The sequence below is a fragment of the Peromyscus leucopus genome, chromosome 7, assembly GCF_004664715.2.
Source record: "Peromyscus leucopus breed LL Stock chromosome 7, UCI_PerLeu_2.1, whole genome shotgun sequence".
In the NCBI taxonomy this organism is placed as follows: domain Eukaryota; kingdom Metazoa; phylum Chordata; class Mammalia; order Rodentia; family Cricetidae; genus Peromyscus; species Peromyscus leucopus.
In genome coordinates, this window is record NC_051069.1 from 87,435,211 (window position 1) to 87,462,964 (window position 27,754).

Genomic DNA, 27,754 nt, shown 5'->3' on the forward strand with positions numbered 1-27,754 from the left:
GCCAGGCGGTGGTGGCGTACGCCTTTAATCTCAGCACTTGAGAGGTAGAGGCAGGCGGATCTCTCTAAGTTCGAGGCCAGCCTGGTTTCCAAAGCGAGTTCCAGGACAGCCAGAGTTACACAGACAACCCAGGACCGCACCCACGATAGCTAAGTGCCCTATCATTGAGCTCTAGCCCCAGCCCCCAAGGTTTGGCTGTCAGGAAATGAAATTCAAGCGTCTCACTAAAGGAAAGACTATGTCATGTCCCTACAAGAGGGAGATGAGGCAAGCAAAAAATCTCTGGGCTAAGTGTAAGATTCGGCAACCAAACGTCATCTGCGGTTGTGCAGAGATGAACACCTAAGTGTTCCAGAGGCTGGACTCTTCCACCTAAAATGATCGTTCGTATTGCAGGGAATGGAAGGCCAGCTGGGCGGTGAGAACAAAGGGTGTTAGCAGAGGTGCTGCCCAACCAGGAGGTGCGGGTTCGGTTATCCCTGAGGCTACAAGTAGAGGGCTGCTAACACCGCAGTACTCTAAGAAGCTACCACCCGCAGGGCCTCGGAGCAGCAGCGGCGCCGCAGGGCTTACCGCGGGGTGCACAGCAGGAGCGGGATTGGCTCCTTCTGGAGGATAGGCGGGGCCTCGGGAGGCGGACACCGGGAATTGGCTCTTGGGCGGCGGGTGGGTGGGGCCTCGGGGGTGGGGGTGGGGTCCGCACATGCGCAGGCTCAGTTGGCAGTGGGCGGGTGTCTTGCTGAGCCCGGAAGGCAGTAGGAGGCTGAGATCCCGGCATGTGGGTGCGGGAACCGGGCGGGCGCGGCGGTGGAAGCTAGCTGCAGACTGCACGGCGGAATCGGGAGCCGGTGGCCGTGCGCCGGGCAGGTGAGCGCGGAAGGCGGCGCTGGCGGCTCGGGAGGGCGCTTCCTGCTCGGCTCGGCCGCGCGGGCTCCGAGGTGCGTGGCACCCAGGCCTCGGGCGGCAGACAACGAGCCACAGTGGGCTCAGGGCAGGAGGACTCGGGTGCGAGGCGGCCGGGCCCGTCAGTGCGGACGGGGCGCAGCTGCCGACCCCCAGGTGCGTCGACGCATCGTTCTCGGCGCAATTCGGGGTCCTCCGGCTTCGGACCGGTCAGAGTCCGTGTGCAGCAGCAGACGCATCCTGCGCGGCCTTGGCGGAAATACCCAGGAGAGATGTGAACCGAGCACACACACCTCCCGGGGATTGGGGGAGGCCGAGCTAACCCTGCTGTAGGTACTCGGTGGACCGGAGCTCTTGGGAGCAGCCCGCTGCAGCATCCTTACTAGCTCTGTTCTAGTTCCTTCATGCAGGTTGGCTTTGGGGGTACATTTATTTCTGATCTGCCCTAGTATTGCAATACGCTCAACTCGAGTTGCTTAATGCAGGACCTGTTATCTTCCAGCGGCCAGAGTGGGATTCTGTCAGTCTCTTCCTAGAATTCTGTAGTTTCTCTCTTGCAAAGGCTGACTTGGAAACCTTTCTCAGGTATGGAATGAATTGGTTCAATGAAACCCAGCGAAATCACACTTTACTTAAGGTTGAAGACGGTGGGACAGGCAGCGTGAGTTGTTTTGCTGTTTAACCGATCTCGTGTGGCATTTAATCTCACCTGTAACAGCGTGTAAACCCAAGAGTGTGAAAATCCTCTGCTTTGTAACTAATGCTCATGTAAATATCATTGTGGGCGGTGTTAGTTACTGCCTGGTGAAGTCATCATAATTAAGTTAGTACCCTTTCTAAAACACTGAATGGATATTTGAAAATACAATTTCTAGTAAAATCATCTCCACGGAGTCTGAGTACTTAGCAGGTCATTAGTCATTTGGGGATTGTTGGCTGCTTTGTAATGTTTCATGCTAAAAGCAGACCTGTGTAGGTCATGATGTGGCACAGGACAGAGTGGTAGCAGTAAGGTCTGACTTTAGGTCAGAACGCAGGCATGGAACAAAGTGGGAATGGAAAGGTTTAATGTGAATTATATTGACCACAGCCGGAGTGATTTAAGAAAAGCAAACAAACAAACAAAAACAACTGTTGGGCCAACAGAGCAATTCCAGTGAACTTTAAAAAATTTTTTTATTCAATTTACATACCAACCACAGATCCCCTTCTCATTCCTCCTTCTGCTCCCCCTTTCCTGCCCTCCCCGCATCCCTTCTCCAAAAGGGTAAGTCCTCCCATCAGGGACAGCAAAGCCTGGTACATTCAGTTGAGGCTGAACCAAGCCCCCCCCCCCCCCCCAAGGATGAGCAAAGGTAGGACCATAGGTAATGGGATCCAGAAAGTCAGCTCATGCACCATGGATAGATCCTGATCACACTGCCAGGGGCCCCTCATACAGACCCAGCTACACAACTGTCTCCCATATGCAGAGGGCCTAGTCCAGTCCCATGCAGATTCCACAGCTGTCAGTCTAAAGTTGGTGAGTTCCCATGAACTTGGTTCAGTTGTCTCTGTAGATTTTTCCATCGTGATCTTAATCCCGCCCCCGCCCCCCATAGACTCCCCCTTTCCTCTCTTGCACTGGACTCCCGGAGCTGGGCCTGGTGCTTGGCTATGGATCTCTGCATCTGCTTCCATCAGTTACTACTCCAGTGAACTTTTAAAGTGCTGAACTTGAAATGAAATGTGTAAGATCACAGGTCACAAGACTAGTGGAAACCCAAAGGCAGAACCTTTGCAGAGCTGTTTCGAACGTGTTCTTAAACGTTCATGTGAGATTTGTTGATGAGGATTACATTTCTAGATGGGATCTTGTGGAAAAATGTTCTTTTTTTTTTTTTTGGTTTTTCGAGACAGGTTTCTTGTGTAGTTTGGCCTTTTCTGGAACTCATTGGTAGCCCAGCTGGCCTCGAACTCACAGAGATCCACTGCTCTGCCTCCCGAGTGCTGGGATTAAAGGCGTGCGCCACCACCGCCCGGCGGAAAAATGTTCTTATACCCAGTGTCCTCTGTGGCCTTGTTGGAAAGTTGAACAGATGGTAAGAACCTAGGAATAGCAGTGGGGGTGTCTCTTAAAGGGGTGTCTTATTACTTTGGTTTCCCCACAGTGAGCGGGAGAGAGTCTAGACGAGGTGAGCTCACTGTGTTTTGTTGTGACTTTTCTTTCGAAATTGTATGACTGGGTTGTGACAAGGTCTAATCCTTTCATAGAAGGCACTTTTAAGTTTCTCTCTCCTTGAAAATGTCGCAGAATTCGATGCTTCAAAACCTTTCAGAAGCCACAAATGCTATTAAAAGGTTCTACAGTTTTTTAAAAAGGAGTCTTAAGTCTTCGGGGGGTGGAGAAATGACAGTGGTTAGGAGGGTCTCCTGCTATTGCTGGAGAGCAGGGTTCCAGAGGCACAGGACCACCTACCTGTACCTGCAGGTCCAGGAGATCTGCTGTTCCCCTATGGCCTCCATGGGCACCTGTACTCACACGTACATGCGCGTGTGCGCGCGCGCGCACACAAAAAAAAAAAAACACACACACACACATTTTAAAATATAAAATAATAAAAACAAAAAAGGTTTGTTTGCTTAAAAACAGTGGATAGTATGGAAAACTGAAATGTTGCTAACTTGCATTAAGGCAGCCTTTTGCTTATTTGACTGTATCTATAGAAAAAACACATAGAAATTAGTTTTGTATTTATTTGTAATCTGTATTCTGCCAATTTAATATACACAAATATAAGTAGAATTTGTCAGGTAGTTGCTTATTCTGACCATTTTATGTAATTTTCTCCTAAGTTGTACACACTAAATTATTAGAGGGTGAAAAATCACTGATTCTTTGTGTGTGTGTGTGTGTGTGTGTGTGTGTGTGTGTGTGTGTGTGTGTGTTTTCCAGACAGAGTTTTATCTATGTAGCCTTGGCTGTCCTAGAACTCACTTTGTAGACCAGGTTGGCCTCAAACTCACCAAGATCCACCTGCCCCTCCCTCCTGAGTGCTGGATTAAAGACATGTGCCCCACTGGCAGGCTTAAAAATCACTAATTTCGGGGCTGGAGAGACAACTCAGAGGTTAAGAGCACCGACTGCTCTTCCAGAGGTCCTGAGTTCAATTCCCAGCACCCACATGGTGGCTCACAACCATCCATAATGAGATCTGGCGCCCTCTTCTGTGTACATAATAAATAAATAAATAAATCTTTAAAAAAATTACTAATTTCTAAATATCTGTGAATAATTGTTACATGTATGAATGTCTGTTGATAGTTTAGAATGGTTTTTAAAGATAAAATGTAATCTTGGTTTGTTTTTAATTAAGAAATTTTTTTATTCATTCCACATACCAACCACAGATACCCCCATCTCTCCTCCTACTCCCCCAGTCCACTTCCCCCCAGCCCTCATAATCTTGGTTTTTAACTTTCCTTTCAACTCATTGTGGAAGACTCACTGTGCCTTTTATTTATTTATTTGGTTTTTTTTTTTTAGATAGGATTTCTCTACATAGCCCTGGCTGTCCTGGAACTCACTCTGTAGACCAGGCTGGCCTCAAACTCACAGAGGTCTGCCTGACTCTGCCTCTGCTCCCAAATACTGGGACCAAAGGTGTGTGCCACCACACCTAGTCAGCCAGTGTCTTTTATACTTGGGTTGGAAAGGGTGTTATAATCGGGGTGATCCCATGCATCATCTTTTTAAAAAAAACTTATTTTTAAATTCTGTGTGTATGCATGTGGAGGGTATGTGCATGCATTTGAGAGTGCTCTCAGGGTCTTGAAGAAGGAGTCAGACCCTCCTAGTGCTGGAGTTACAGGTGGTTGTGAGCTGCCTGACCTGGGTGGTAGGAAAGGAACTAGTGTTTTCTGAAGTAGCAGTACATCTTCTTAACCAATGAGCCATCTCTCTAGCCCCTGTGCTTTAATTAGTGCATCTTAGTAATATTTGGAGTTCTTTATAATCCAAAATACATCAACACTTTCAGGTTTGAGTGGTGAACTTCCTAGAACACTCTAAAAGTTGTATAGCAAAATTTTAGTGACATCCCTTCCTTCTCTCTGATTTACAGAGATTGCCTCCAGCAGTTATCCTACACCACTGGGTGTATTCCATCACTATGCATGGAAACCTTTCTTCTCTGACATATTTGAAAAGCAGTTTGTGGCTCCGGACTTTTTCCAGCAGAAGGGATTGACAGTCTCCCATTGTCAGCAAAGGGAGAGCACTTTGGTGGGGGGGGGTGGGGGGGCACTCATTAGGGAGAGTGTTAGAACTGGAGTAGGTCTTGGGAGCAAACCACAGCCAAAGTTAGGACAGCTTTGGAGGAGTGGGCTGTTCACCGTGGCTCTCTCAGACGCGCCTCCTGTGCATGTCTGCATATCTTGCTTCTGAGTAGTTCTTTAGCACTGCAGCCTTCTCCCCGCTGTGTCTGCTGCGCATGTGAGCGTAGGGGCACTTCCGGCTTGTGAAACTTCACTGACACCACAGCAGTGCCCTCATTACCCGGCACTGGTCTCTGCTTCTCGCTGGGACTCTGCTGGTGAACTGAACCAGTCCTGTAACTGGGGACTTACTGGCTTCCGTAAATGAGTGGATAAACTTTGCTCCCACACAATAGGCCAGCATATTCCTAGCTACTTCTCACAAATTCACACTTTCTTTGGAGATATGTTAACCTTCTAAAATACACTGTAAAGATTGGATTTTAAATCACACCCTGAGTATCGGTGCCACCGCCCTGTTGGCTTTGGAGTTTTACATGTCCACTGGGTAAGGCTGTTTATCTTAATGTTTGAAGTGTTCCCTAAAGCACTCCCTCAGATCCATGGGGCTCCCCATGCTCCAGGCTGAGACACTTGGGAGTAGGAGGGTGCCTCGGGCTCCTGCTGCTCTAATATGATGTAATATTCAAGATAAACTAGAGTCTATTCCCGTTTTAACAAACGATTTTTAAGAAATTATAAATACTTAGCATAGAAAAGTGGCTGATCTGTGTGCTCAAACTCTGAAAACAAAAGACTGCCCCTCTCTTGTGCATAAATGCAACTTCATCGGAACATGCAGGCAACTTACAAAAGGATTGCAAAGTTTAAAAAACCCTTTGTAGTGGTCTTTGTTGCTTCCAACCTCTCTCTGCTGCATTTCTGCTTTTCTCTTTCCTGGCTGCTAATTGGATTGCAGACTGTTGCTAACCATGGCATCTGGAGACGACAGTCCTATCTTTGACGACGATGAAAGGTAAATGTCTTGTTTTGAAGATTCTGGGACGGTTAGGATAGGTCCACGGGAGAGTTCTGTGTCTGTTGGACATGCAGTCTGTGCCACTGCAGAATGCAGGCTCTACTCTCTGACTGGGAGGAGGGTAGTGAATTACCTGTGTGGATGTGGCCGCCGCAGATGTGGCATCGTTTTCCACCGATTCTCAGCACAGACGTCTTGACAACCGCTTGAAAATGATTGACAGCATGCCAAGTAAGAGATTAAAACAAGCGGAGAAGGAAATACAGGGAGAACAGTGTTGGATTCAGAGTCCTTGGTTAAAGCCTGCTCCTCCTGCCGCTTGTTATCATTGTGACCATGGCTAGAACCTTAGTGGCTCTGTACTTCCTGTAAGGGGCTGACAGCGTCCATCTCCCAGAGAGGCGTCTGTGATTTAGTGACTGGCTAGTTGCAGTCAGCTGTGACCCTCATGTGCAGTACATGTTACTTCTCACAGCTTACAATCTAGATCAGTATCAAATGCTTCCACGATAGTTTTTGAATAACACATCAGAACACCTTTTTTTTTTTTTCTTTTGTTGTTGTTATTAAAACAAATCCCTAGGCACTGGTTCTGAAAGAATTCTTGTTTGGGATTGATTTGATCTAAAAAAGGAAAAACCCCTAATCTCTGAACTTTTTTTTTGTGGAGATGGTCATAAAGTAGAGACTTTTACTGACCTTCCACGTACTAGAGCAGCCTAGCCCAGAGTGCTGTCGGAGATTAACTGTTACAGTCTTAATCTTATTAGTATTGAGGTGACTTTGGGATTATTAGACTATACCTGTGCATAGTTGTCTCTTGAGGGAAGAGCCAGTGTGAGAGAGAAAGCAGTTGTATGTGCTGTGAGTAGGACATCAAGAAATATCACTTAATTATTTTATAATTTTAGGACCTTTGAAAATCTGGTATTTTCATGGTAGAAGAATTAGTCATTCTCTTACTGTTTTGGCCCATTCTAATGGCTTTGTTTCATTCCTTTAGCCCTCTTTATAGCCTGGAAAAAATGACAGATCTTGTAGCTGTTTGGGATGTTGCATTAAGTGATGGAATCCACAAGATTGAATTTGAGCATGGGACCACATCAGGAAAACGAGTTGTATACGTGGATGGGAAGGTAGGGAAACGTAATGTGACTTTGTAAAACATGACAGTGAAGCTGGGTTTTGTCAGTGTAGCTTCTTAATAAGTAAAGTTTTTGTTTTGTTTTGTTTTCTGACTGGTTGTTTTTCACTTATATAGAGCAATCTAATGGTCATTACAGAATATGCAGACTAGAACATCTAACATTAAACTTAGAGTGACCACTTTGTGGAACCGTTACATGAAATAATAAAAATATAAATAGTACTGCCATTTGGACAGTCTGAATTTTTACATTATTTTTAAAATTAACTACTAATTTTTTCTGTTTGTGTTTATTAAACTCTTATATAATCATCTAGGAAGAGATAAGAAAAGAGTGGATGTTCAAATTGGTGGGAAAGAAACCTTCTATGTTGGAGCTGCAAAGACCAAAGCCACCATAAACATAGATGCTGTCAGTGGCTTTGCGTATGAGTACACTCTGGAAATCGATGGGAAGAGTCTCAAGAAGTACCTGGAGAACAGATCAAAGACCACCAACACCTGGGTACTGAAGCTGGATGGCGAGGACTTGAGAGTTGTTTTGGGTGAGTCAGGCTGTTTCGGAACCTTTGGCTTTGGTGATGTCCTGCGCTGCAGACTTTTGTGGGCGCTTTCATTGGAGAGGAAATGGGAGCCTAGCTGCACTTCTCCTTCCTGCAGGAATGGGTATTCTTGTAGTCCACTGGGTTTTGTATGTGGTGTCTTAATTCGAGGTTTGATAAGTTGGATTTAATGATTATAATCCTGGGTTTAAGAAGTAATATTAATGCAGACATCGATTGTTTGGTATTTCTCTTTATAAATAAAAAGCAGTTAGAGATTTAAGATTCCTCACTAGGACAGAATTTTCGGCAGGTCACAGTAGGAGCAGGGTTCCCTTAGATCAGAGCCATCAAAGTCCAACTGAAAGGAGGCTTTTGAAGAAGTGACCTTTTTACTCTTCTGGCATCCGCATTTCTTCCTCATGTTACTAAGTGAAAATGGTTTAATAAGTCATCTTAATTCGTTTGTTTGGGTTGTCTTTACTAACTGCCTCTCAAAAGGAAGATAGTCTGTCTCCCAAGTATTGAGGGTACACAGACAAAAGGAACTGTGACCGTGCCTTGGTGGTCCACATTCTAGTTGGGTGCTAGCAAATTAGCAGATAGGGCTTTTGTTTGGATTTTTTTTTTAAAGATTTATTTATTTATTATGTATACAGCATGTATGACTGCAGTCCAGAAGAGGGCACCAGATCTCATTACAGATGGTTGTGAGCCACCATGTGGTTGCTGGGAATTGAACTCAGGACCTCTGGAAGAGCAGTCAGTGCTTTTAACCTCTGAGCCATCTCTCCAGCCCGGATTTTTTTTTTATTTTTATTTTTATTTTTTTTAGATCAGAAATCTTTATCAACTAATAAATCACATAAAAAAAAAAAAAGAAAGAAAAGCCAGGCATGGTGGCTCATAACTGAAATCTCAGCACTTTAGAGATTGAGACAGGAGAACCAGAAGGTTGAGGCTAATCTGGGCTACAGAGTAAAACTATCCTTTTAAAAAGGGGAAGTAAATAAAAGAACCTGAATTAATTACTTACTATAAAAGTCACTTTGGCTTCTGGTGCTTCCTGTGGCCTGGGTTTTGCTGATTGAATGCCTGTGGTTTGTAAAGTTCCTCTCCCATGTTTTCTGTAAAGTGGTAGCTAACTGAAGAATTGTCAGATTTAGGTTTTATTGGATTTTCTTTCTGGCAAAATCAACTTACAGTTTGTTGGTCTTTTTTTTTTTTTTTCTTTCCCTTGAATATTGACAACTGTATTAGTCAGGGCTCCCTGGAGGAACAGGTCTCTCTCTCTCTCTCTCTCTCTCTCTCTCTCTCTCTCTCTCTCTCTCTCTCTCTCTCTGTGTGTGTGTGTGTGTGTGTGTGTGTGTGTGTGTGTGTGTGTGGGAGATTTATCACATTGGCTTATATGCTATGGTCTGGGTATTCCAAGAATGGTGGTCTCACACTGGAGAGGCTGAAAGCCTGGTTCATTCTGTGAATCTGATGCATTAGTAGTACCAACCTGTCACTGAAGGCCTGAAGGATTCTTGGAGACCCCACTGGTCTTCAGTCCACAGTGGAAGAAGCCTGATCAAGCTGGGACCTGGTATCAGTGAAAGATGATGCAGCAGCATCAGGGTAGATGCATTTACCTAGAGTGAAGGCAAGCAGACAGGCAAAGCTTCCTCTTAGCCCTTTTCATCAGGGGTACCACTGGGAGGTGCCACCCACATTTAGCATGGATCTTCCCACTTCAAATAACCCAAGCAAGAACATTACAGATGTGCCCAGTGGCTTACCTTCTAGTTGATTCCAGACCCAGATAAGCTGACAACCAGGATTAAACATTACAACAATTATTAATGCTTAACGCCTTGACCATTCATTCATCAATTGTTGCCAAATTGTAATACTTGGATTTTTTCATTCTTTGCTTCCTATCTAGGTGTTTGTCCAACTGGAAACTCCCAGTCACATACTCATTGGGTTGCAGAGACCTACATTTCATGTAGGAAGTGCAGAGTAGCTGTGTTATTCCCTCTAGTCTCCAGCCTTCAAACTACTGAATTGTTTGCAATTTTAAATCATTGTTAATACAGAAATAGAAACAATTTGCTTCACTTTAGTACATTGCAGTTCTCGCTTTCATTAATGCTTAAAATGTCTCTTTTTGGGAGAGGAGAATTTGTGTACATGTGTGTTTGTTTTGAGACTGGATCTTGCTCCATCTCTGCCGGCCTGATGTTATCACCCAGGCTGGTTTTAAACTTTTATTAGTACTTCTGCCTCTGCCTCCCAAGTGCTTGGATTATAGGTGTGAGTCACAAAAATGTACTGTTTTGAACCACAGGCTCCTTAGAGTGGCTCCTGAGTCCTTCTGGCATAATCTTAGTGGGCTTTGGCGACTTCCTTCAGATTTGGCATAACGGATGATTCGAGCTGTTTTGAATATTTTTGCCTAGACTTGAATATTGAATAAAAATGTATTTCAAGAGCATAATCTTACCAAATACTGAGTGTTCTTTCATCATATCCCAATTTTCAGTGAGCAGAACAACGAAATTAGGTTGGTGGGTGGGTAGTGGGTGGGTGGATGGATGGATGGATAGATAGATATAAAAGATAGAGAACGAGGGGATGGTAGTAGGATAGAGGAAGAAGGAAAGCAGAAAAGATAGGGACAGACCTTTCTTTTCTGTTTTTTTGAGATGCGGTCTCTCTGTGTAGCCCTGGTTAGTCTGGAACTTGATTTGTAGACCAGGCTGGACTTGAACTCACAGATCCGCCTGCCTCTGAGAGATCTTTTCTTTAAGGTGTCTTCTGAGTTCATATTGATACTTGCAGGTCAAATTGAGCAGTATATGTTTTGCTTAATCTTATCTAACATCTATATCTCCCTTTTGTCCACACTTAGAGTCTTCCTTCTCAAGGACACACAGGATAATAGAATTACAATATCACATAACTACTTATTTGCCTTTGCCAAATTGCTGATGTGGGTGGTAATTTAATAATACTAGCAGTGCTACCTTCATGACTGTAGTTACCAAAAGACTTCTACACTGGTTTTGCCCCATCCTCAGTGTGTGGTACTCACATTGTCAGGATGTATAGCTGTTCTGTGCTCTGCCCTCTTCCTGTCAACCCACACTTACATGTAAATTAAGTCATTATGTTGCGGCTTCTGTCTGGCCATTGTGATTGCCTCAATCTTTTTTCTGTTATCACTTAAGAAGGGCTCATGGGAACAGTGTTTTGAGTTCTTGTATACTGATAGCCTTTGGGTTTTTTGTTTGTATGTTTCTTTTGGGGTATGTGGGAGGGGGGCAGGGGGCATTTGAAAGTCAGATTCACTATCTAATATTCTCAGTTTACATTTTCTTTCAAGAATCTTAGGTAGTATGGTTTGGATTTGAAATGTCCCAGAAAGCTCATGTGTTTGAATCCAGTTGCTTGGTCCCCAGTTGGTGGCCCCATTTGGGGAGGCCATGAAACCTACTGGGCACAGGGTCTGGCTGGCCCGTGTAGGTCTCCATGGGCAAGGCTTGAGTTTGCTAGGCCAACCTGCTTTCTGCTGAACTCTGCTTCCTGGCCCACCAAAGTGTAACACAGTAGTTCCCACTCCTGCCACAGAGCAGCACGGCCATACTTTCGCTGCCATTGTGGTCTGTATCTCCTCAAGCAATTTCCGGAATAACCCTCTCCTCTGGTAAGTTGTTTCTGCCAGATCAAGAGAAAAGCAAGTGACACAGACATGGCTTCCTCCGCAGGAAGTGTTGATGAGAACGCTGAGCCTTTAACCACTCTGCTTGTCCTTACCTGGGCTCCCAAATAAATTCTATCCCTTTCTTTGAAGGAAGGCCAGTACTTTTACTAGAAGAGAAAAATCCTATGTTGTGCGAATGATCAGTTTCAATTGATTTTCTCATGAATGTGGTGAGTCTTTTCAGTATATAGTCAAAAAAATTGGAAGACATTTCTTTTTATAATCTGTGTCCATTATTCAAAATTGCCCCATTTCCATTCTCTTTATATATGAATCAGATTTTTATATACAGTTCTTAACTTATGTTTCCAGACTTTCCTGTTGACTTTCTCTTTTATTTTCTTCTTCCTTCCTTCCTTCCTTCTTTTTTCTTCTTCCTTTCTTCTTCCTTCCTTTCTTTCTATCTATCTATCTATCTATCTATCTATCTATCTATCTATCTATGTATCTATCTATCTGTCTATCTATCTATCTTGGTTTTTCAAGACAGGGTTTCTTTGTGTAGCCCTCCCTGGCTATCCTGGAATTCACTCTGTAGACCAGGCTGTCCTTGAGCTCATAGAGATCTGCCCACCTCTGCCTCCTGAGTGCTGGGATTAAAGGTGTCCGCCACCACCACCACTGGGCCTGGCATTCTCTTTTCTTGTGGGGGGTGTGTGTGTGTGTGTGTATGTAAAAATTTCTTTTTCCCCCTCTTTTTATTAAGAGATTTTCTATTTGTTTTATGTATCAACCACAGATTCCCCTGTCCTCCCTCCTCCCACCCTCCAGCCTCCCCTCCCCAAACCACCCCCCATTCCCACCTCCTCAAAGGCAAGATCTCCCCTGGGGAGTCAGCAGAGCCTGGTACATTCAGTTGAGGCAGGTCCAGTCCCATCCTCCCTGCACCAAGGCTGAGCAAAGTGTCTCAGCATAGGCACTAGGTTCCCAAAGAGCTGGCTCATGCACTAAGGACAGGTCCTGGTCCCACTGCCTGGGGGCCTCCTAAACAGTTCAAACTAAACAACTGTCTCACTTATCCAGAGGGCCTAGTCCAGTTCCATGGGGGCTCCTCAGCTATTGGTTCACAGTTCATGTGTTTCTACTAGTTTGGCTAGTTGTCTCTGTATATTTTCCAATCGTGGTCTCGATATCTCTTGCTCATATGATTCCTCCTCTCTCTCATCAATTGGACTCCTGGAGCTCCGCCTGGGGCTTGGCCATGGATCTCTGCATCTGCTTCCATCAGTCACTGGATGAGGGTTCTATCATGACAGTTAGGGTGTTTGGCCATCTGATCACCAGGGTAGATCAGCTCAGGCACCCTCTCGACCATTACCAGTAGTCTATAGTGGAGTCATCTTTGTGGATTTCTGGGGACCTCTCCAGCACTCTGCTTCATGGTGTCTTCATTTATTGTAGTATCTCTTTCCTTGTTCTTCCACTCTGTTCCTGATCCAACTGGGACCTCCCACTCCCCTAAGCTCTCTTTTCCCTGACCCTTGCCCTCCATTATCCCCGCCCCCCAATTATCCCCAGTATGCTCATGTAGATCTCATCCATTTCTCCATCACTGGGCGATCCCTGTGTCTTTCCTAGGGCCCTCTTTACTAGGTAGCCTCCCTGGAGCTGTGAATTGCAGTCTGGTTTTCCTTTGCTTTACATCTGGTATCCACCTATGAGTGAGTACATACCACGTTTGTCTTTGAGTCTGGGTTACCTCACTCAGGATGATATTTTCTAGTTCCATCCATTTGCCTGCAAACCTTATGATGTCATTGTTTTTCTCTGCTGAGTAGTACTCCATTGTGTATATGTACCACATTTTCTTTATCCATTCTTCAGTTAAGGGGCATCTAGGTTGTTTCCAGGTTCTGGCTATTACAGATAATGCTGCTAGGAACATAGTTGAGCATGTGTCCTTGTGGTATGATTGAGCATTCCTTGGGTATATGCCCAAGAGTGGTATAGCTGGGTCTTGAGATAGATTGATCCCAAATTTTCTGAGAAAGTGCCATACTGATTTCCAAAGTGGTTGTACAAGCTTTCATTCCCACCAACAGTGGAAGAGTGTTCCCATTGCTCTACATCCTCTTCAATATAAGCTTGTCTTCAGTGTTTTTGATCTTAGCCATTCTGACAGGTGTAAGATGGTATCTCAGAGTCATTTTGATTTGCATTTTCCTGATGACTAAAGATGTTGAGCAATTCTGTAAATGTCTTTCAGCCATTTGAGCTTCTTCTGTTGAGAATTCTCTGTTTAGCTCTATAACCCATTTTAAAATTGGACTGTTTGTTATTTTGATGTCTAGTTTCTTGAGTTCTTTATATATTCTGGAGATCAGCCCTCTGTCAGATGTAGGGTTGATGAAGATCTTTTCCCATTCTGTAGGCTGTCATTTTGTTTTATTGACCGTGTCCTTTGCCCTGCAAAAGCTTCTCAATTTCAAGAGGTCCCATTTATTAATTGTTCTCAGTGTCTGTGCTACTGGTGTCATGTTTAGGAAGTGATCTCCAGTGCCAATGCATTCAAGACTACTTCCTACTTTCTCTTCTATCAGGTTCAGAGTAACTGGATTTATGTTGAGATCTTTGATTCACTTGGACTTAAGTTTTGTGCATGGTGACAGATATGGATCTATTTGCAATCTTCTACATGTTGACATTTATTTATGCCAGCACCATTTGTTGAAGATGCTTTCTTTTTTCCATTGTAAAGTTTTGGCTTCTTTGTCAAAAATTAGGTGTTCATACATATGCAGATTAATGTCAGGGTCTTCAGTTTGGTTCCATTGGTCTACATGTTGGTTTTTATGCCAGTACCAAGCTGTTTTTATTACTGTAGCTCTATAATAGAGCTTGAGGTCAGGGATCATGATACCTCCAGAGGTATCATTGTACAGGATTCTTTTGGCTATCCTGGGTTTTTTGTTTTTCTATATGAAGTTGAGTATTGTTCTTTCCAGGTCTGTGAAGAATTGTGTTGGGATTTTGATGAGGATTGCATTGAATCTGTAGATTGCTTTTTATAAGATTGCCATTTTTACTATGTTAATTCTACCTATCCATGAGCATGGGGATCTTTCCATTTTCTGATGTCTTCTTTAATTTATTTCTTTAGGGACTTAAAGTTCTTGTCATACAGGTCTTTCACTTGCTTAGTTAGAATTACCCCGAGGTATTTTATATTATTTGTGGCTATTGTAAAGGGTGATGTTTCTCTGATTTCTTTCTCAGCCCATTTGTCATTTGTATATAGGAGGGCTACTGATTTTTTTTGAGTTATTTTTGTATCCTGCCACATTACTGAAGGTGTTTACCAGCTGTAAGAGTTCCTGGATCGAATTTTTGGGGTCACTTATGTATACTATCATGTCATCTGCAAATAGTGAAAGTTTGAGTTCTTCCTTTCCAATTTGTATCCCCTTGATCTCCTTTTGTTGTCCTATTGCTCTAGCTAGAACTTCAAGTACTATATTGACTAAATATGGGGAAAGTCTGTCTGTCTGTCTATCTATCTATCTATCTATCTATCTATCTATCTATCTATCTATCTATCTATTTTGGTTTTTCAAGACAGGATTTCTTTGTGTAGCCTTGACTGACCTGAAACTCACTCTGTAGACCAGGCTGTCCTTGAGCTCATAGAGATCTGCCCACCTCTGCCTCCTGAGTGCTGGGATTAAAGGTGTGCACCACCACCACCACCACCACCACCACCACCACCACCACCACCACCACTGGGCCTGGCATTCTCTTTTCTTGTGGGGAAAGTGTGTGTGTGTGTGTGTGTGTGTGTGTGTGTGTGTGTATGAATTTCTAAACAGTCTTTTTAAATAAGAAACACAGAACCAAATACAGGGGTGAAAGCCATAGCGATCAGAGAAATATTGATAACCACCAGCAAACCTTACTCACCATGTTACCTGCTGTTGCTTCACGCAAGAGAACCAGATTCTTCCTGTCTAACCTGCACCTTTATTGCCTTGCTGTTCTGCCTTCTCATTGGCTCTTAGCCCAGCCACCTCACTTCCTTGTCACTGCCTGTCTGTACAGACCTCCAGTTCTCTATGGTTGGTACTGGGATTAAAGGCATGTGTCACCACGCTTGGCTGTGTCCTTGAACACACAGAGACTCTGCCTGCCATGTGATCAGATTAAAGACGTGTGCTACCACCGCCTGACTTTGGTTTATGGATGGCTATCTGTGTCCTCTGATCTCCAGGCAAACTTTATTTATTAACATACAAATAAAATATCACCACATTTCCCACATTTTTTCTAATAAAAATAAAAAAGTTATAACTAATATAAGAAAAACTATATGCAATAAGTACAATAGCTATATACAATATATATAAGCAATAAATACACCAACAATGTCTAGTGCAAATTTGCATTTGACAAACTCAGAGAAAATATTCCATTATCTATTCTATTTTGGTAAGTCCAAAATGTACCTGATTCACTTCTATCCTAACTTATATTACTAACAGAGAACTATCTTATAATGTTTTTGAAATTTATACACTTTACACCTCTTAGTGAGTTTCTTTTCTGAAATTTTTTTTTTTTTTTTTGGTTTTTTCGAGACAGGGTTTCTCTGTGTAGCTTTGCGCCTCTCCTGGAACTCACTTGGTAGCCCAGGCTGGCCTCGAACTCACAGAGATCCGCCTGGCTCTGCCTCCCGAGTGCTGGGATTAAAGGCGTGCGCCACCCTGAAATTCTTAACAAGGAAAACTATACCTATAACTATCTAATCTTCAACTCTCTCAGAGACCCAAGAGGGAAATAATATTACCTAGTAAAGCAGGAAGTACAAACAAGCAGCTTCCAAAAAAAATGTGAGTTGACAAAAACTGCCAGCTGCCTGGACAGTCACCTGAGGTTTCTCTGCACTGTTGGGGCATCATCTTCAGCCTATAGGCTTAGCATATCTTGACAGATTCATTTGTGAAGTAGGAGGTACACAAGGCCTACAGCTCGACCTTATATTTGGTGCGAGTAGTCCATGTACCAGATAAACCTGGATTCCACCAATATCCTGTCATGATTCAGGATTTTAAATTACAGAAATGGTTGGTGTTTTTGGAATTTGGCTGTCTGTTCTTGGCTTGTGGGTGGTTTCATCTCTTTTATTAAATGCCAGTCTACCATTGAGAGGTTAGACTCCGTTAGCCTAGTTACTCCTTCAAGAATAACTGTTTCAGCTACTGTTCCACTGCACACCAGAAGCCATCGGTCCATTGCCTCCTCAGCTGCCTTCAAAGAAAGGGGCGCTCTACCTTTTCTGGATTGCAAAGCCACTTCATTGATGGTGCCATATTGTTCTGGCCTCAGAGCACACCTGTTGCTAAAGCCACAACCGCACTTGTTTTGGCAAAATTGGTAGTCCTTTGTTTTGTGTCCTGTCTGTCCATTTTGGATAGTATGCTTTCAGCAGTCGATTCGAGGGCACTTTGTTGCCCAGTGGCTAACTTTTGCCACAGTGAACTGCTTAACTCCATATGCAGTTTTCTTCAATGCCCATATTATCTCTGAAGTAGATTGGTGCTGCCAGGAGCCGACATGTCTTATAGTCATAAAAAAAGAAAAGGAAGGAAGGAAGGAAGGAAGGAAGGAAGGAAGGAAGGAAGGAAGGAAGGAAGGAAGGAAGGAAGGAAGAAAAGAAAAATTCTAAGTTACTAAAACATTTTAAATGCCATATTCTGTAGATCTCTGAAGAGTTTGAAGATGACCTGTTCATCTAAAATATATCTCTGCTTAACCTTGAAAACATACCTAATATGACTACAAGTTCGATTGTAATATCTAACTACTAACTTTCATTTCTTTATATCTTAATAGTTGGTAATAATAACATTCAAGGATTAGCACATTGCATTACATTGTTAAATGAACTATATAAGTATAATATCTTGAACAAGATTAGAAATATACATACAGCATTTTCTAACAATATCAATCTCTCTATATATAATTTGTATACAATATATAAAAAAAACCAATCCATAAAAAAAAAAACAAGCAATTTCCTTGGCTTGTTGCCAGGTTATGGAAAAATCCTTTTTTAAACCTTTACTGTTGACATGATGTTTTTTATGAAATTATCAGGCCTCCAGCACATTTCCTGTCAATAATTTATCAGTCTCATCATTTCCTTGTGCTAGAGGGCCTAGCAGACCTATATGGGATCAAATGTGAGTTATATATAAGGGATGCTGGTTATATCTTGTAACTGAATAAATAGTGAAGTTAATTCTGACTCATCAGGGATAAATTCTGCCGTCTCAATATGTAATACTTTATGTAATACAATATGTAATACTCAATATGTAATTACAATATGTAATATGTAATACAGTATACTTTCAACATACTGAGAGTCAGTAACAATGTTGAGAGGTTCTAAACAATCCATTAATACCAACAGAATAGCATACAATTCTGATTTTTGAACCAAATTATAAGCTCTTTCAACCATTTTACTTAAATTTTCTGATTTGTAACCTGCCTTTCCTTTTTTGTTTGCATCTGTATAAAATGTAGAAGCTCCAGATAGGGGTTTTTCCCATACCATGTGAGGCAAAATCCAATCAGCTCTCTATTATAAGTTCAATTCTATCACTTTTGGGATATTTGCTGTTAATCTCTCCCAAAAAATTACTGCAAGCTCTTTGCCAAAGTTCACTTTCTGCTCATAATTTAACCTCCTCAGTTAAAGGTATGGCAATTTCTGCTGGGTCTATTCCTGCTAATTGATGAAGTCTCAATTTTCCTTTTAAAATCAAGTCAGAGATCTTTTCCACATAAGTTTTTAATTTTTTTACTCTGTTTATTTTGTAGAAATATCCATTTCAATATATTTTCCCTCTGCATTAATATTCCTGTAAGAGAATGCCTAGAGGATAAAATAACCAAAATACAATCAAGCTTTGGATCTACATGACCTACATGTCCTTCTTGTACTTTCTTTTCTAACAAGGCCAATTCTTTCTCAGCTTGTGATAATTCTCTTGGACTGTTTAAGTCCTTGTCGCCTTCTAAGGTTTTGAACAAATTTCTCAGTTCATCATTTTTTACCCCAGCAATACTTCGTAGATGGGAAATGTCTCTGAATAATCTTTGAAAGTCATTAAGAGTCCTTAATCAGTCTCTCCTAATTTGCACCTTTTGGAGTCTAATATTTTGTAGACCTATTTTATATCCAAAATAATTAATAGAATCTTTTCTTTGTATCTTTTCAGGAGCAATTTGTAATCCCCAACAAGGCAAAATTTTCTTCTTCAAACATTCTTTCTAAAGTATCTGCATTTGAGTCAACTATTAAAATATCGTCCATACAATGATAAATTATAGATTTAGGAAATTTGTTTACATATTATTTTCAATGGCTGTTGTACAAAATATTGGCACAGGGTTGGGCTATTCAACATTCCCTGTGGTAGAACCGTCCATTGATATCTCTTAACCAGTTGTTATTACAAGTAGACACCATGAATGTAAATCTTTCTCTGTCTTTTTCTTATAAGGGTATTGAAAAGAAACAGTCTTTTAAATCAGTAACTATAAGAGGCCATCCTTTAGGTAACAGAGTAGGCAAAGGAATTCCAGATTGTAGAGAGCCCATTGGCTGAATTACTTTGTTAATTGCTCTAAGGTCTGTCACCATTCTCCATTTACCATATTTCTTTTTAATAACAAATATAGGAGAATTCCAAGGGCTGGTTGATTTGTCAATATGCTGAGCTTTAACTGCTCTTGTACCAGCTCTTCTTAAGCCTGCAGTTTCTCTGTTGTTAAAGGCCATTGCTGAACCCATACAGGCTTGTCTGTTAACCATTTTAAAGGTAGAGCTGTTGGTGTCTTTGAAAGATCAGCAGTTGTTGTACCCTATTCTTGTACAATCTGGATGGCTGGTGACCACTCTTTAGAATAATATCTTCTAATATTTCTCTCAGAAATGTGTTAGTCTATGATTTGTTTCTGAGGTTGGAGTAATGTTAATCTGAGTGTTCCATTGTTGTAATAAATCATGGCCCCATAAGTTCTTAGCTATTTTAGCCACATATGGCTTTAATTTACCCCTCTGACCTTCTGGACCTATACATTCAAGCCATCTTGCACTCTGTTTCACTTGAGATAATGTTCCAATCCCTAACAGGTGAACATTTACCTCCTGAAGAGGCCAATTTGGATGCCAAAATTCTGGTGCAATTAATCACATCCATGCCTGTGTCTACTAAACCGTCCAAGAAAAAGTCATTTACTCATATTTTTAATTTTTGTCTATGTTCATTTATAGAAGTTTCCAAAAAAAATTGCTTTATGGTTCCTCCTGAATTTCCTGTTCTCTCTGCTACAGCTGATCTATCACCCCAGGCAGCCTGGTTTATTCCAATAGGCATTTTGTTATTTAATTGCTCTGAGTGGGGGTTTCTTCTATGATGGCAGGAAAGGTCTGAACTTAATTTGTTGTGGGGGCTGCATGAGACCCCTCTGGGAGTTTCCTGTGGACAGAGGCAAAGGATTACCTTGTCTGTCCCTTGTTGAGCTACATTCTGTTGGTCCAGTGTTTTCCCTTACTACACCTTCTGCATCATCCAGAAGGGAAGGGCAGTCTGTTGCTGTTGTTACTTGAATAAACATTCTTTCTAGGAATGCCCTGTTTACACTCCCTTTTCAAATGACCTTATTTTCCACACCCAAAACATCTGACATTTTTCTTCAAAACTTTTGATGCTTCTCCTACCCACATATCATCATGTTCATGAGACTCAACATTTTGTCCCTCATCCAATCCTCTAAGGGTGCAGATCTTGCCTTTAATGGCCTGATTATTCTTTTGCATGCTGCATTTGCATTCTCAAAAGCCAAAGATTCAGTTATTATCTGTCTAACTTCTGAATCTGGTATCATTCTGTTTACTGCTGAAGACAGCCTTTGTAAGAAATCCGTGAAGGATTCTTTTGGGCCCTGTATAACTTTTGTGAATAATTCAATTTTCTTTCCTGCTTCCTCAATTCTGTCCCATGCATTCATGGCTGCCACATAGCATAGAATTAAGGTTTGGTTATCATATAAACATTGTCTTTGTATTTCAGCGTATTGGACTTCTCTAAAAAGCTGATCCTGGGAAATTTCCACACCTCTAGCTCTATATTGATTTTCTATTGTCTTAGCCTCATCTCTGTACCACATGTGCCACTGTAATTGTGCTCAGGGTTCCAGGACAGCGGTTACTAATTCTTTCCAGTCCTGAGGAATAATTTTATTATAAGTTGACCACAAGTTTAACATTTGCTTTACAAATGAAGAATGCATGCCATAGGATATTATAGCTTCCCTAAATATCTTTAAATTTAACATTTCATCTGGAGTCCAATTAACTTGTACATGCCTTTGAGCAGGTAGTTCTTGTATGGCTACCTGATAAATTAAGTTTGGTTGTTTGTAAACAGGCTGTCTCTCTGTAACCGTATAATTCAATTCTGAAATAATTTCACCTTTAAACTCTTCTGTCCAAGTCTGAATTTCTCTATAATTCATTTTAACAGGTTTTTCTAAAGCTTTTATCTTGGCATTTAAATTGACCAACTTTTTTTAATAGCAAAATAAGGATAATTAAACAAATATGTATAATTGATGTTGCATACATCCCATCACCATTAATTATCCTCTCATGTAATTGTTCCATTTTCAGACTGACTAATGTATTATTAAACTAAGACCAATTTCCTTCCATTGGAATGATATTTCCCATTTTTTAATGTGGGGAAGTTTTCTCTTTTAACTAGTTTTTCCCTTTAAGATATCTGATATCTTATTTGACTTACCAAGTCTGCGTAGAACAGTAGAAGTCCAAGGGCATTTCAAAGCAGCTACCTAGAATGGTTGCAGAAAGAGAGAGAGAGAGAGAGAGAGAGAGAGAGAGAGAGAGAGAGAGAGAGAGAGAGAGAGCAAGCACTTACCTACAAGGAGAAAATAAAGCTAAAAGCTGAAGTCCAGCCACGTGTTCTGACCTGAGCCCTTTCAGGTGTGATCCAGGGGTCTGTGAACCCAAAAGCAGTCTAGCTGCTTGCAGCTCCAGCCCCTTGTAGCTCTGGCCACGTGAGTTTTAGATCTGGCCACAAGTAGGTGCAGCTGGTGTGTAGTGAGATCGCTTGTAGCTCCATCTGGGCCTGAGGGCCTGTAACCCCTGGCCTGTATGTCCACTAACAGTTGTTTAAAGAATTCTTGCCACGTGGCAATTGTAGATGAATTTCTAAACAGTCTTGTTAAATAAACACAGAGCCAAATATAGGGGTGAAAGCCATAGCGATCAGAGAAATATTGATAACCACCAGCTAACCTTACTCACCATGCCTCTGTAGCTTCCCCCGAGAGAAACAGCTTCTTCCTGTCTAACCTGCACCTTTATTGCCTTGCTGTTCTGCCTTCTCATTGGCTCTTAGCCCAACCACCCCACTTCCTCATCCCTGCCTGTCTGTACGACTTCCAGGTCTCAAGTGTGCGTGCGTGCGTGCGTGCGTGCGTGCGTGCGTGCGTGCGTGCGTGCGTGCGTGCGTGCTGTTTATATAACCTTTCATTTTCTTATGTCAGCATTTTTTTCACATCTGTATTGCTTGAGTTTCTTTTCAAAAAATTTTGAGCTGGGGGCTGGAGGTGCAGAGGCAGGTGGATCTCTCTGAATTCTAGGCCAGCCTGGTCTACAGAGTGAGTTCTAGGACAGCCAGAACTACACAGAGAAACCCTGTCTTGAAAAAGCAATTGAAATTTTTCTTATTTTTTGTGTGTGGTGTTTGGCTTCTATACAAGTCTATACACCACATGCTTGCAGTACTTGCAGGGCTTAGAAGAGGGCGATGGATCCCCTGGAACTGGAGTTACAGACAGTTGTGAGCTACCACATAGGTGCCAGGAATCAAACCCAGGTCAGTGCTCAGAACCATTGAGCCAACTCTCCAGCTCCTCCCTTTTATTCTTTCCTTTTCTTTTTAAGATTTATTTATTTATTGTGTATACAGTGTTCTGCCTTCACATATCCCTGCAGGCCAGAAGAGGGCACCAGATCTCATTATAGATGGTTGTGAGCCACCATATGGTTTCTGGGAATTGAACTCAGGACCTCTAGAAGAGCAGCCAGTGCTCTTAATGTTGAGCCATATTTCCAACCCCCCACCCACCCATCCCTTTCATTCTTGAAGAAGACATTCTTTGTCTGTTTCCATTCTGGTGGAGAGCAGGAGCTCCCAACCTTCTCCAATGTGGCCACCTGGGCTTTGCTTTCATAGATACTAGATCAGCCAGTTACTACAGGCAGTTCCCAGTTTCAACTTGTTCCTTAAAAGACATCTTTAAGGGACTATTCCTCTGGTTAAGGAGTTAAACATTTCTTGGCTTCTAAGCTGAGTTCCTATTTTTGTTGAGTACAACAAAATTATTTTTCCTCAGAAGTTATGAAGGTCTCACTCCCACAGTCTATTCTTCACTGTTTTAAATGGGTTTTGTGTCTGTGTGACTCTCATTTTTTCTTACTGGAGCTTTTAATAATTTGTTTCATCCATCTTTCTGAATATCACCATGATGTGGTCAGGGATGTCGTGACTCACTGCAGCCATCACTTATTAATGGAAATTTTAGTTATGAAAGGGTTAGAGCAGTGGTTTTCAACCTATGGGTTGTGCCTCCTTTGGAGGTCGAATATCAGATATTTACATTACAATTCATAACATTAGCAAAATTAGTTATGAAGTAGCAACAAAATAATTTCATGGTCAGGGGTCAGCAAAACATGAGAAACCATGCTAAAGGGTCAGAGCATTAGGAAGGTCGAGAACCACTAGGTTAGAGAGCATTTGACTATTTGGGCCCCTGTTTTTGTTCTGTTCTGACTATTGAGATGGCCTCAAAATGCAGTGTTGGCTCATTGTTGTATGACCTTGCTTATATATGTCCATGGTCTTTCAAATGTTTTTCTATTTTTCTTTTATGGTTTCTGGATTAGCTATGTTGCTTATGGCAAACCATTCTAGATAATTTAGATAACCTGAATATGTATGCATGTTTAGTAAATAGACTAATGGCCAGTTCTCACTACAACTGTTGTAGATCTCAGCACTGGGTGTTCAGCCATGTATTGTGATCAGCTGTGTTTCCCTGCCTCTGACCATGTGTGAATCACATTCAGACTGCCTTTGGGGTGAGCCCTGCACATATCCTGAGGCCACCACTGCCTTCCCCTGGCCACATTTAGCCTACCTCAAAGGCTTCCTATAGTTTAAATGAAGTGCCCACCTGGCTCAGGAAGTGGGGAGAAGATAACCCCCGTGGGCTTGTGCCCTTACAGCAGCTAGTCTGCCAGAGTCGCACCCTTGTCTGGGCCCTCAGACATGACCCATGGGCAGACTTGTCCTTGGATCCTGGTGCCCATGCAGGTCACAAACACAGGCGCTCTCTCTACTTGCTCATCTGACTCTGGTGATGATAGTCTTCTTCCAGCCAACTCTTAGGACACTAATGTTGATAGGAAGTACTGGGGACTCCCACCTGGCAGTGAATTATGGTAGCAAACTGCTATATGAGGTTGCTACAGCAACATTGTGCCCTGTCCTTCATACTGCAGAGACCACATGCTGCTGCAGCAGCATTGTGTGCCCTGTCCTCCATACTGTAGAGACCACATGTTTGATCTCTTTTTCCTTACAATCTAGTAGTTTTTTTCCAAAGTAAAGCCACTATAAAATAGATTATTGTTCTATCCAGGAAGAAACTAAAAACTAAGTTCCTACTGTCTGCTTTCTACAAACCCCAAGGTACGTGGTCTTTATGCCATCATCCTCTTAGCTCTGTCAGCATAGGAGGCAGAAGTCACCTAGTCCCTGATGTAAATCACATTTCCGATGTTGGTTTAAATTTATTAAGCTGGTTTCCTATGACTAAGGTCCTTCTTCCTTCGTTTATTTGTGTGTAACCTCCTTTACCAAGATTGTCCTTCAGCATTTGCTTTGTTTAACAAGATTTTTTATCACATTCTGATGGGACCATGACTTTCTCTTAAAAGATTTCAAAGCTAGGCATGGTGGAACATACCTTTAACCCCAGCACTCTGAGTTTGAGGCAAGCCTGGTCTTTCAAGCAAATTTCAGGACAGACAGAGCTACACAGAGAAACATTCTCTCTCTCAAAAAAACAAAAACAAACAAAAAAGATTTAAAAAAAACCTAGTTTCAGCTATGAACAAAGTTTCTTCAAACTTTGTGAGTTTCAAAGATGTTGAAAGTACTGACTTTTAGAATGTTGAGTACAGTTTAGAAATATAGTGTCTCCAACTTTCACAGAGAAGTTAACCTTAACTGTAGAATTATAACTTTTGAAATGTCTGTTGCTCTTACAGAAAAAGATACTATGGATGTTTGGTGCAATGGGCAAAAACTGGAGACAGCAGTAAGTTGCCATTTGTTTATTCCTAGTGTGTGTGAGTAACAGTTCCTCATTCTAGAACCGGGTGTGAGTGGGGGGATGGGAGCTGTGGACATGGCTCTGGTCAGTTAAACTGCATGCACAGGGACCTGAGTTAGGATCCCCAGTACCATGTATACGTTAGGAATGATCACACACACAAACACACACACACACACACACACACAACTATAGAAATGACTCAATGGTTAAAAGCACTTGTTGCTCTTGCAGAGGACCTGGGTTCAATTCCCAGCATTTATATGATTGCTTACAAACATCTATAACTCCAGTTTCAGGAGATCTAATGCCCTCTTCTGACCTCCACTGGCACCAGGCACACATCTAATGCACAGACATACGTGCAGGTAAAACATGCAGACACATAAAATTTAAAAATATATACAAATAAAATTTGTTTTGCTTTTTTGAGACAAGGTTTCGCTGTGTTGCCCAGGCTATCCTAGAACTCACTTTATAGACCAGACTGGCCTCAACCTCAGAATTCTGCCTGCCTCTGCATCCCAAGTGTTGGAATCAAAGGTGTGTGCCACCACATCCTGCTTCTCAAAAGAAATTTTTTTAATGAAAATGAATCTTAATAAACCAGGGCTAGGGTTGTAGCTCAGTAGTAGGTCACTCATGTGGCTAGCCCGTGTGAGGCCTTAGAGTCCATCTTCAGTACTGCAAAAACTGACAATAAGGTAGGTTTCTAGAAATCATCAATGTATGTCATTTGTACAGAATAATGGTTTTCAGTACAAGTGCATGTGACTTTAAAGAGGCTAAAATCAATATTCATCTATGATGTGCTTGTTCCTAGTAACTGGCAGGAAGCCAGTGTGAAGACAGCCCTCTGTAACCCCATTGCCTGCTTGTAGCTACAGCGGCAGAGCTGTCCAGGCCGCCTCCCTATCAGCCTGCCCTGGTCTGTGCACAAGCACAGATGCCCTACTCCTGTGCCACACATATTTTCACCCCAGGATCATCACATCAGGGCATGAAATTGCCAAGAAGCAACTCAGAGACATAGTGGTAGCAACCTTTGTCTGGCCCTCAAAGCTTCTTCCAAACTAAGCGCCCCAGGGCATTCCTGGGCTGGTTGACGGTGCAGAGCCTCTAAAGCCCACCTGCTGGAGCTGCTCAGAGCTCAGAAAGCGCTCCCTCGGATGCTCCAGTGCTTACTGTTGCTTAGAGAGCGTGGACTCCAGGCTCACTCACTCTCGGCCTCTGTGATGCTCAGATGGGCTGTGCTGTAAGGACCTGTGGCTAAGCAGGGCCTCTAGCACTGGATTTCAGTTCCAGCCCATGCCGACAGGGTTTAAGTCTGCTTGGGAAAGCTGCTGGCACACTCCATTTCTGTCCTGAACTCCTGCCTTTCCACTGTAGAGTAACACCATGCAGTAGAAATATATATGAACCGTAAGTGTGAGACTTGTGGGTAACGTCACCTTTTCCAGTAGCAACATGAAAAGGAAATGTAAGGTGGGTTAATTTTAATGTTTAACTTAAATCAGTATATCAGAAATGTCATAAAGATGTGCATGGTGGCGCACGCCTTTAATCCCATCACTCAAGAGACAGCAGAGACAGGTGACTCTCTGTGAGTTCTGGGACAGCCTGATATACATAGTGAGTTTCAGAGAGCCAGGGCTATGTAGAGAGACCCTGTCTCAAAAAAAAAAAAAAAAAGTCACTAGTCTTTTGCATTGTTTCATGCTAGGTCTTCCTATAGTTAACATTGAAACCCTGTATATCATTTAGACTAGTCAAGGCTGTGGGGTTCAGTGGTCAGTGCTGTTGGTTACCTGGTTATCTTACACCTGGAGGAAGTTGGGTTTCTGGTGGGAACCCTTCCGTCTTACTGGACAGGCCTTCAGCAAATCATTAAGTATGTTGCTCTTCAGTTTCTGTATCTATAAAATGAGAATAGTAACAATACTTGTGGCAGCTATTGTAAAGACAGTGAAATGATGCCCATAAGCTGGGATAGCATAAGTAACTGAGAAATGTTTATTGACGTGCTCACCGTTTTTAGTTTTGTAAACATTGTCTACACTGTGGACACAGAACTTTCTTCTGAAAGTTAAGATCACTCAGGATTTTGGAAATTACAGCAAATCACAGGGCTGTGTACATAATTGGGCTCTTATTCGAAGAGCTTGGCATTAAGACCAGTCCGTTTTAGATGGTGTTAGTGCCCCGGCAGAGATTTCTGGAACACTGATGCGTCCTCCCTTGCTGTCCTAGGGCGAGTTTGTAGATGATGGGACTGAGACACACTTCAGTGTTGGGAGCCACGACTGCTACATAAAGGCCGTCAGCAGCGGGAAGAGGAGAGAAGGGATCGTCCACACCCTCATTGTGGATAACAGGGAGATCCCAGAGAGCCCTCAGTGACTGCTCGTCAGTGAGTTCTGAGCTGAAGAGGACTTACTAATGGCTGCGGTAATTAAATGTGTTCACTCTGTACATACTGGTAGATTGTCTGCAATGTTTTTACTTGTATCTTTTGTTACTTGAAACTGTAATATTCCAATGGTCAGAAAAATGTGGAATCATAAAAATTTATTTTTTAACTAATGTGTTTCTAATTCAAATGGAAAATAAAATATGGACCAAAACCACTAACCTCTCACCACAGTAACCTTGATTATAGTAAACACTGTAAAATAAATTGGTGCTGCTGGCTGTGTCCA

At 42.3% G+C, this 27,754-nt stretch overlaps 1 protein-coding gene across 1 annotated transcript; it reads left to right on the plus strand.

Moving 5' to 3' along the window:
• Positions 1–717: 717 nt before the first annotated feature.
• Positions 718–27,754, plus strand: LOC114693560 (fas apoptotic inhibitory molecule 1-like). The gene is given in 7 exon segments (XM_028869986.2): positions 718–867; positions 6,119–6,175; positions 7,182–7,314; positions 7,643–7,673; positions 7,676–7,870; positions 24,991–25,040; positions 27,306–27,754. Coding segments are annotated over 6 exon segments (603 nt in total). The 5' UTR covers positions 718–867; positions 6,119–6,131; the 3' UTR covers positions 27,456–27,754.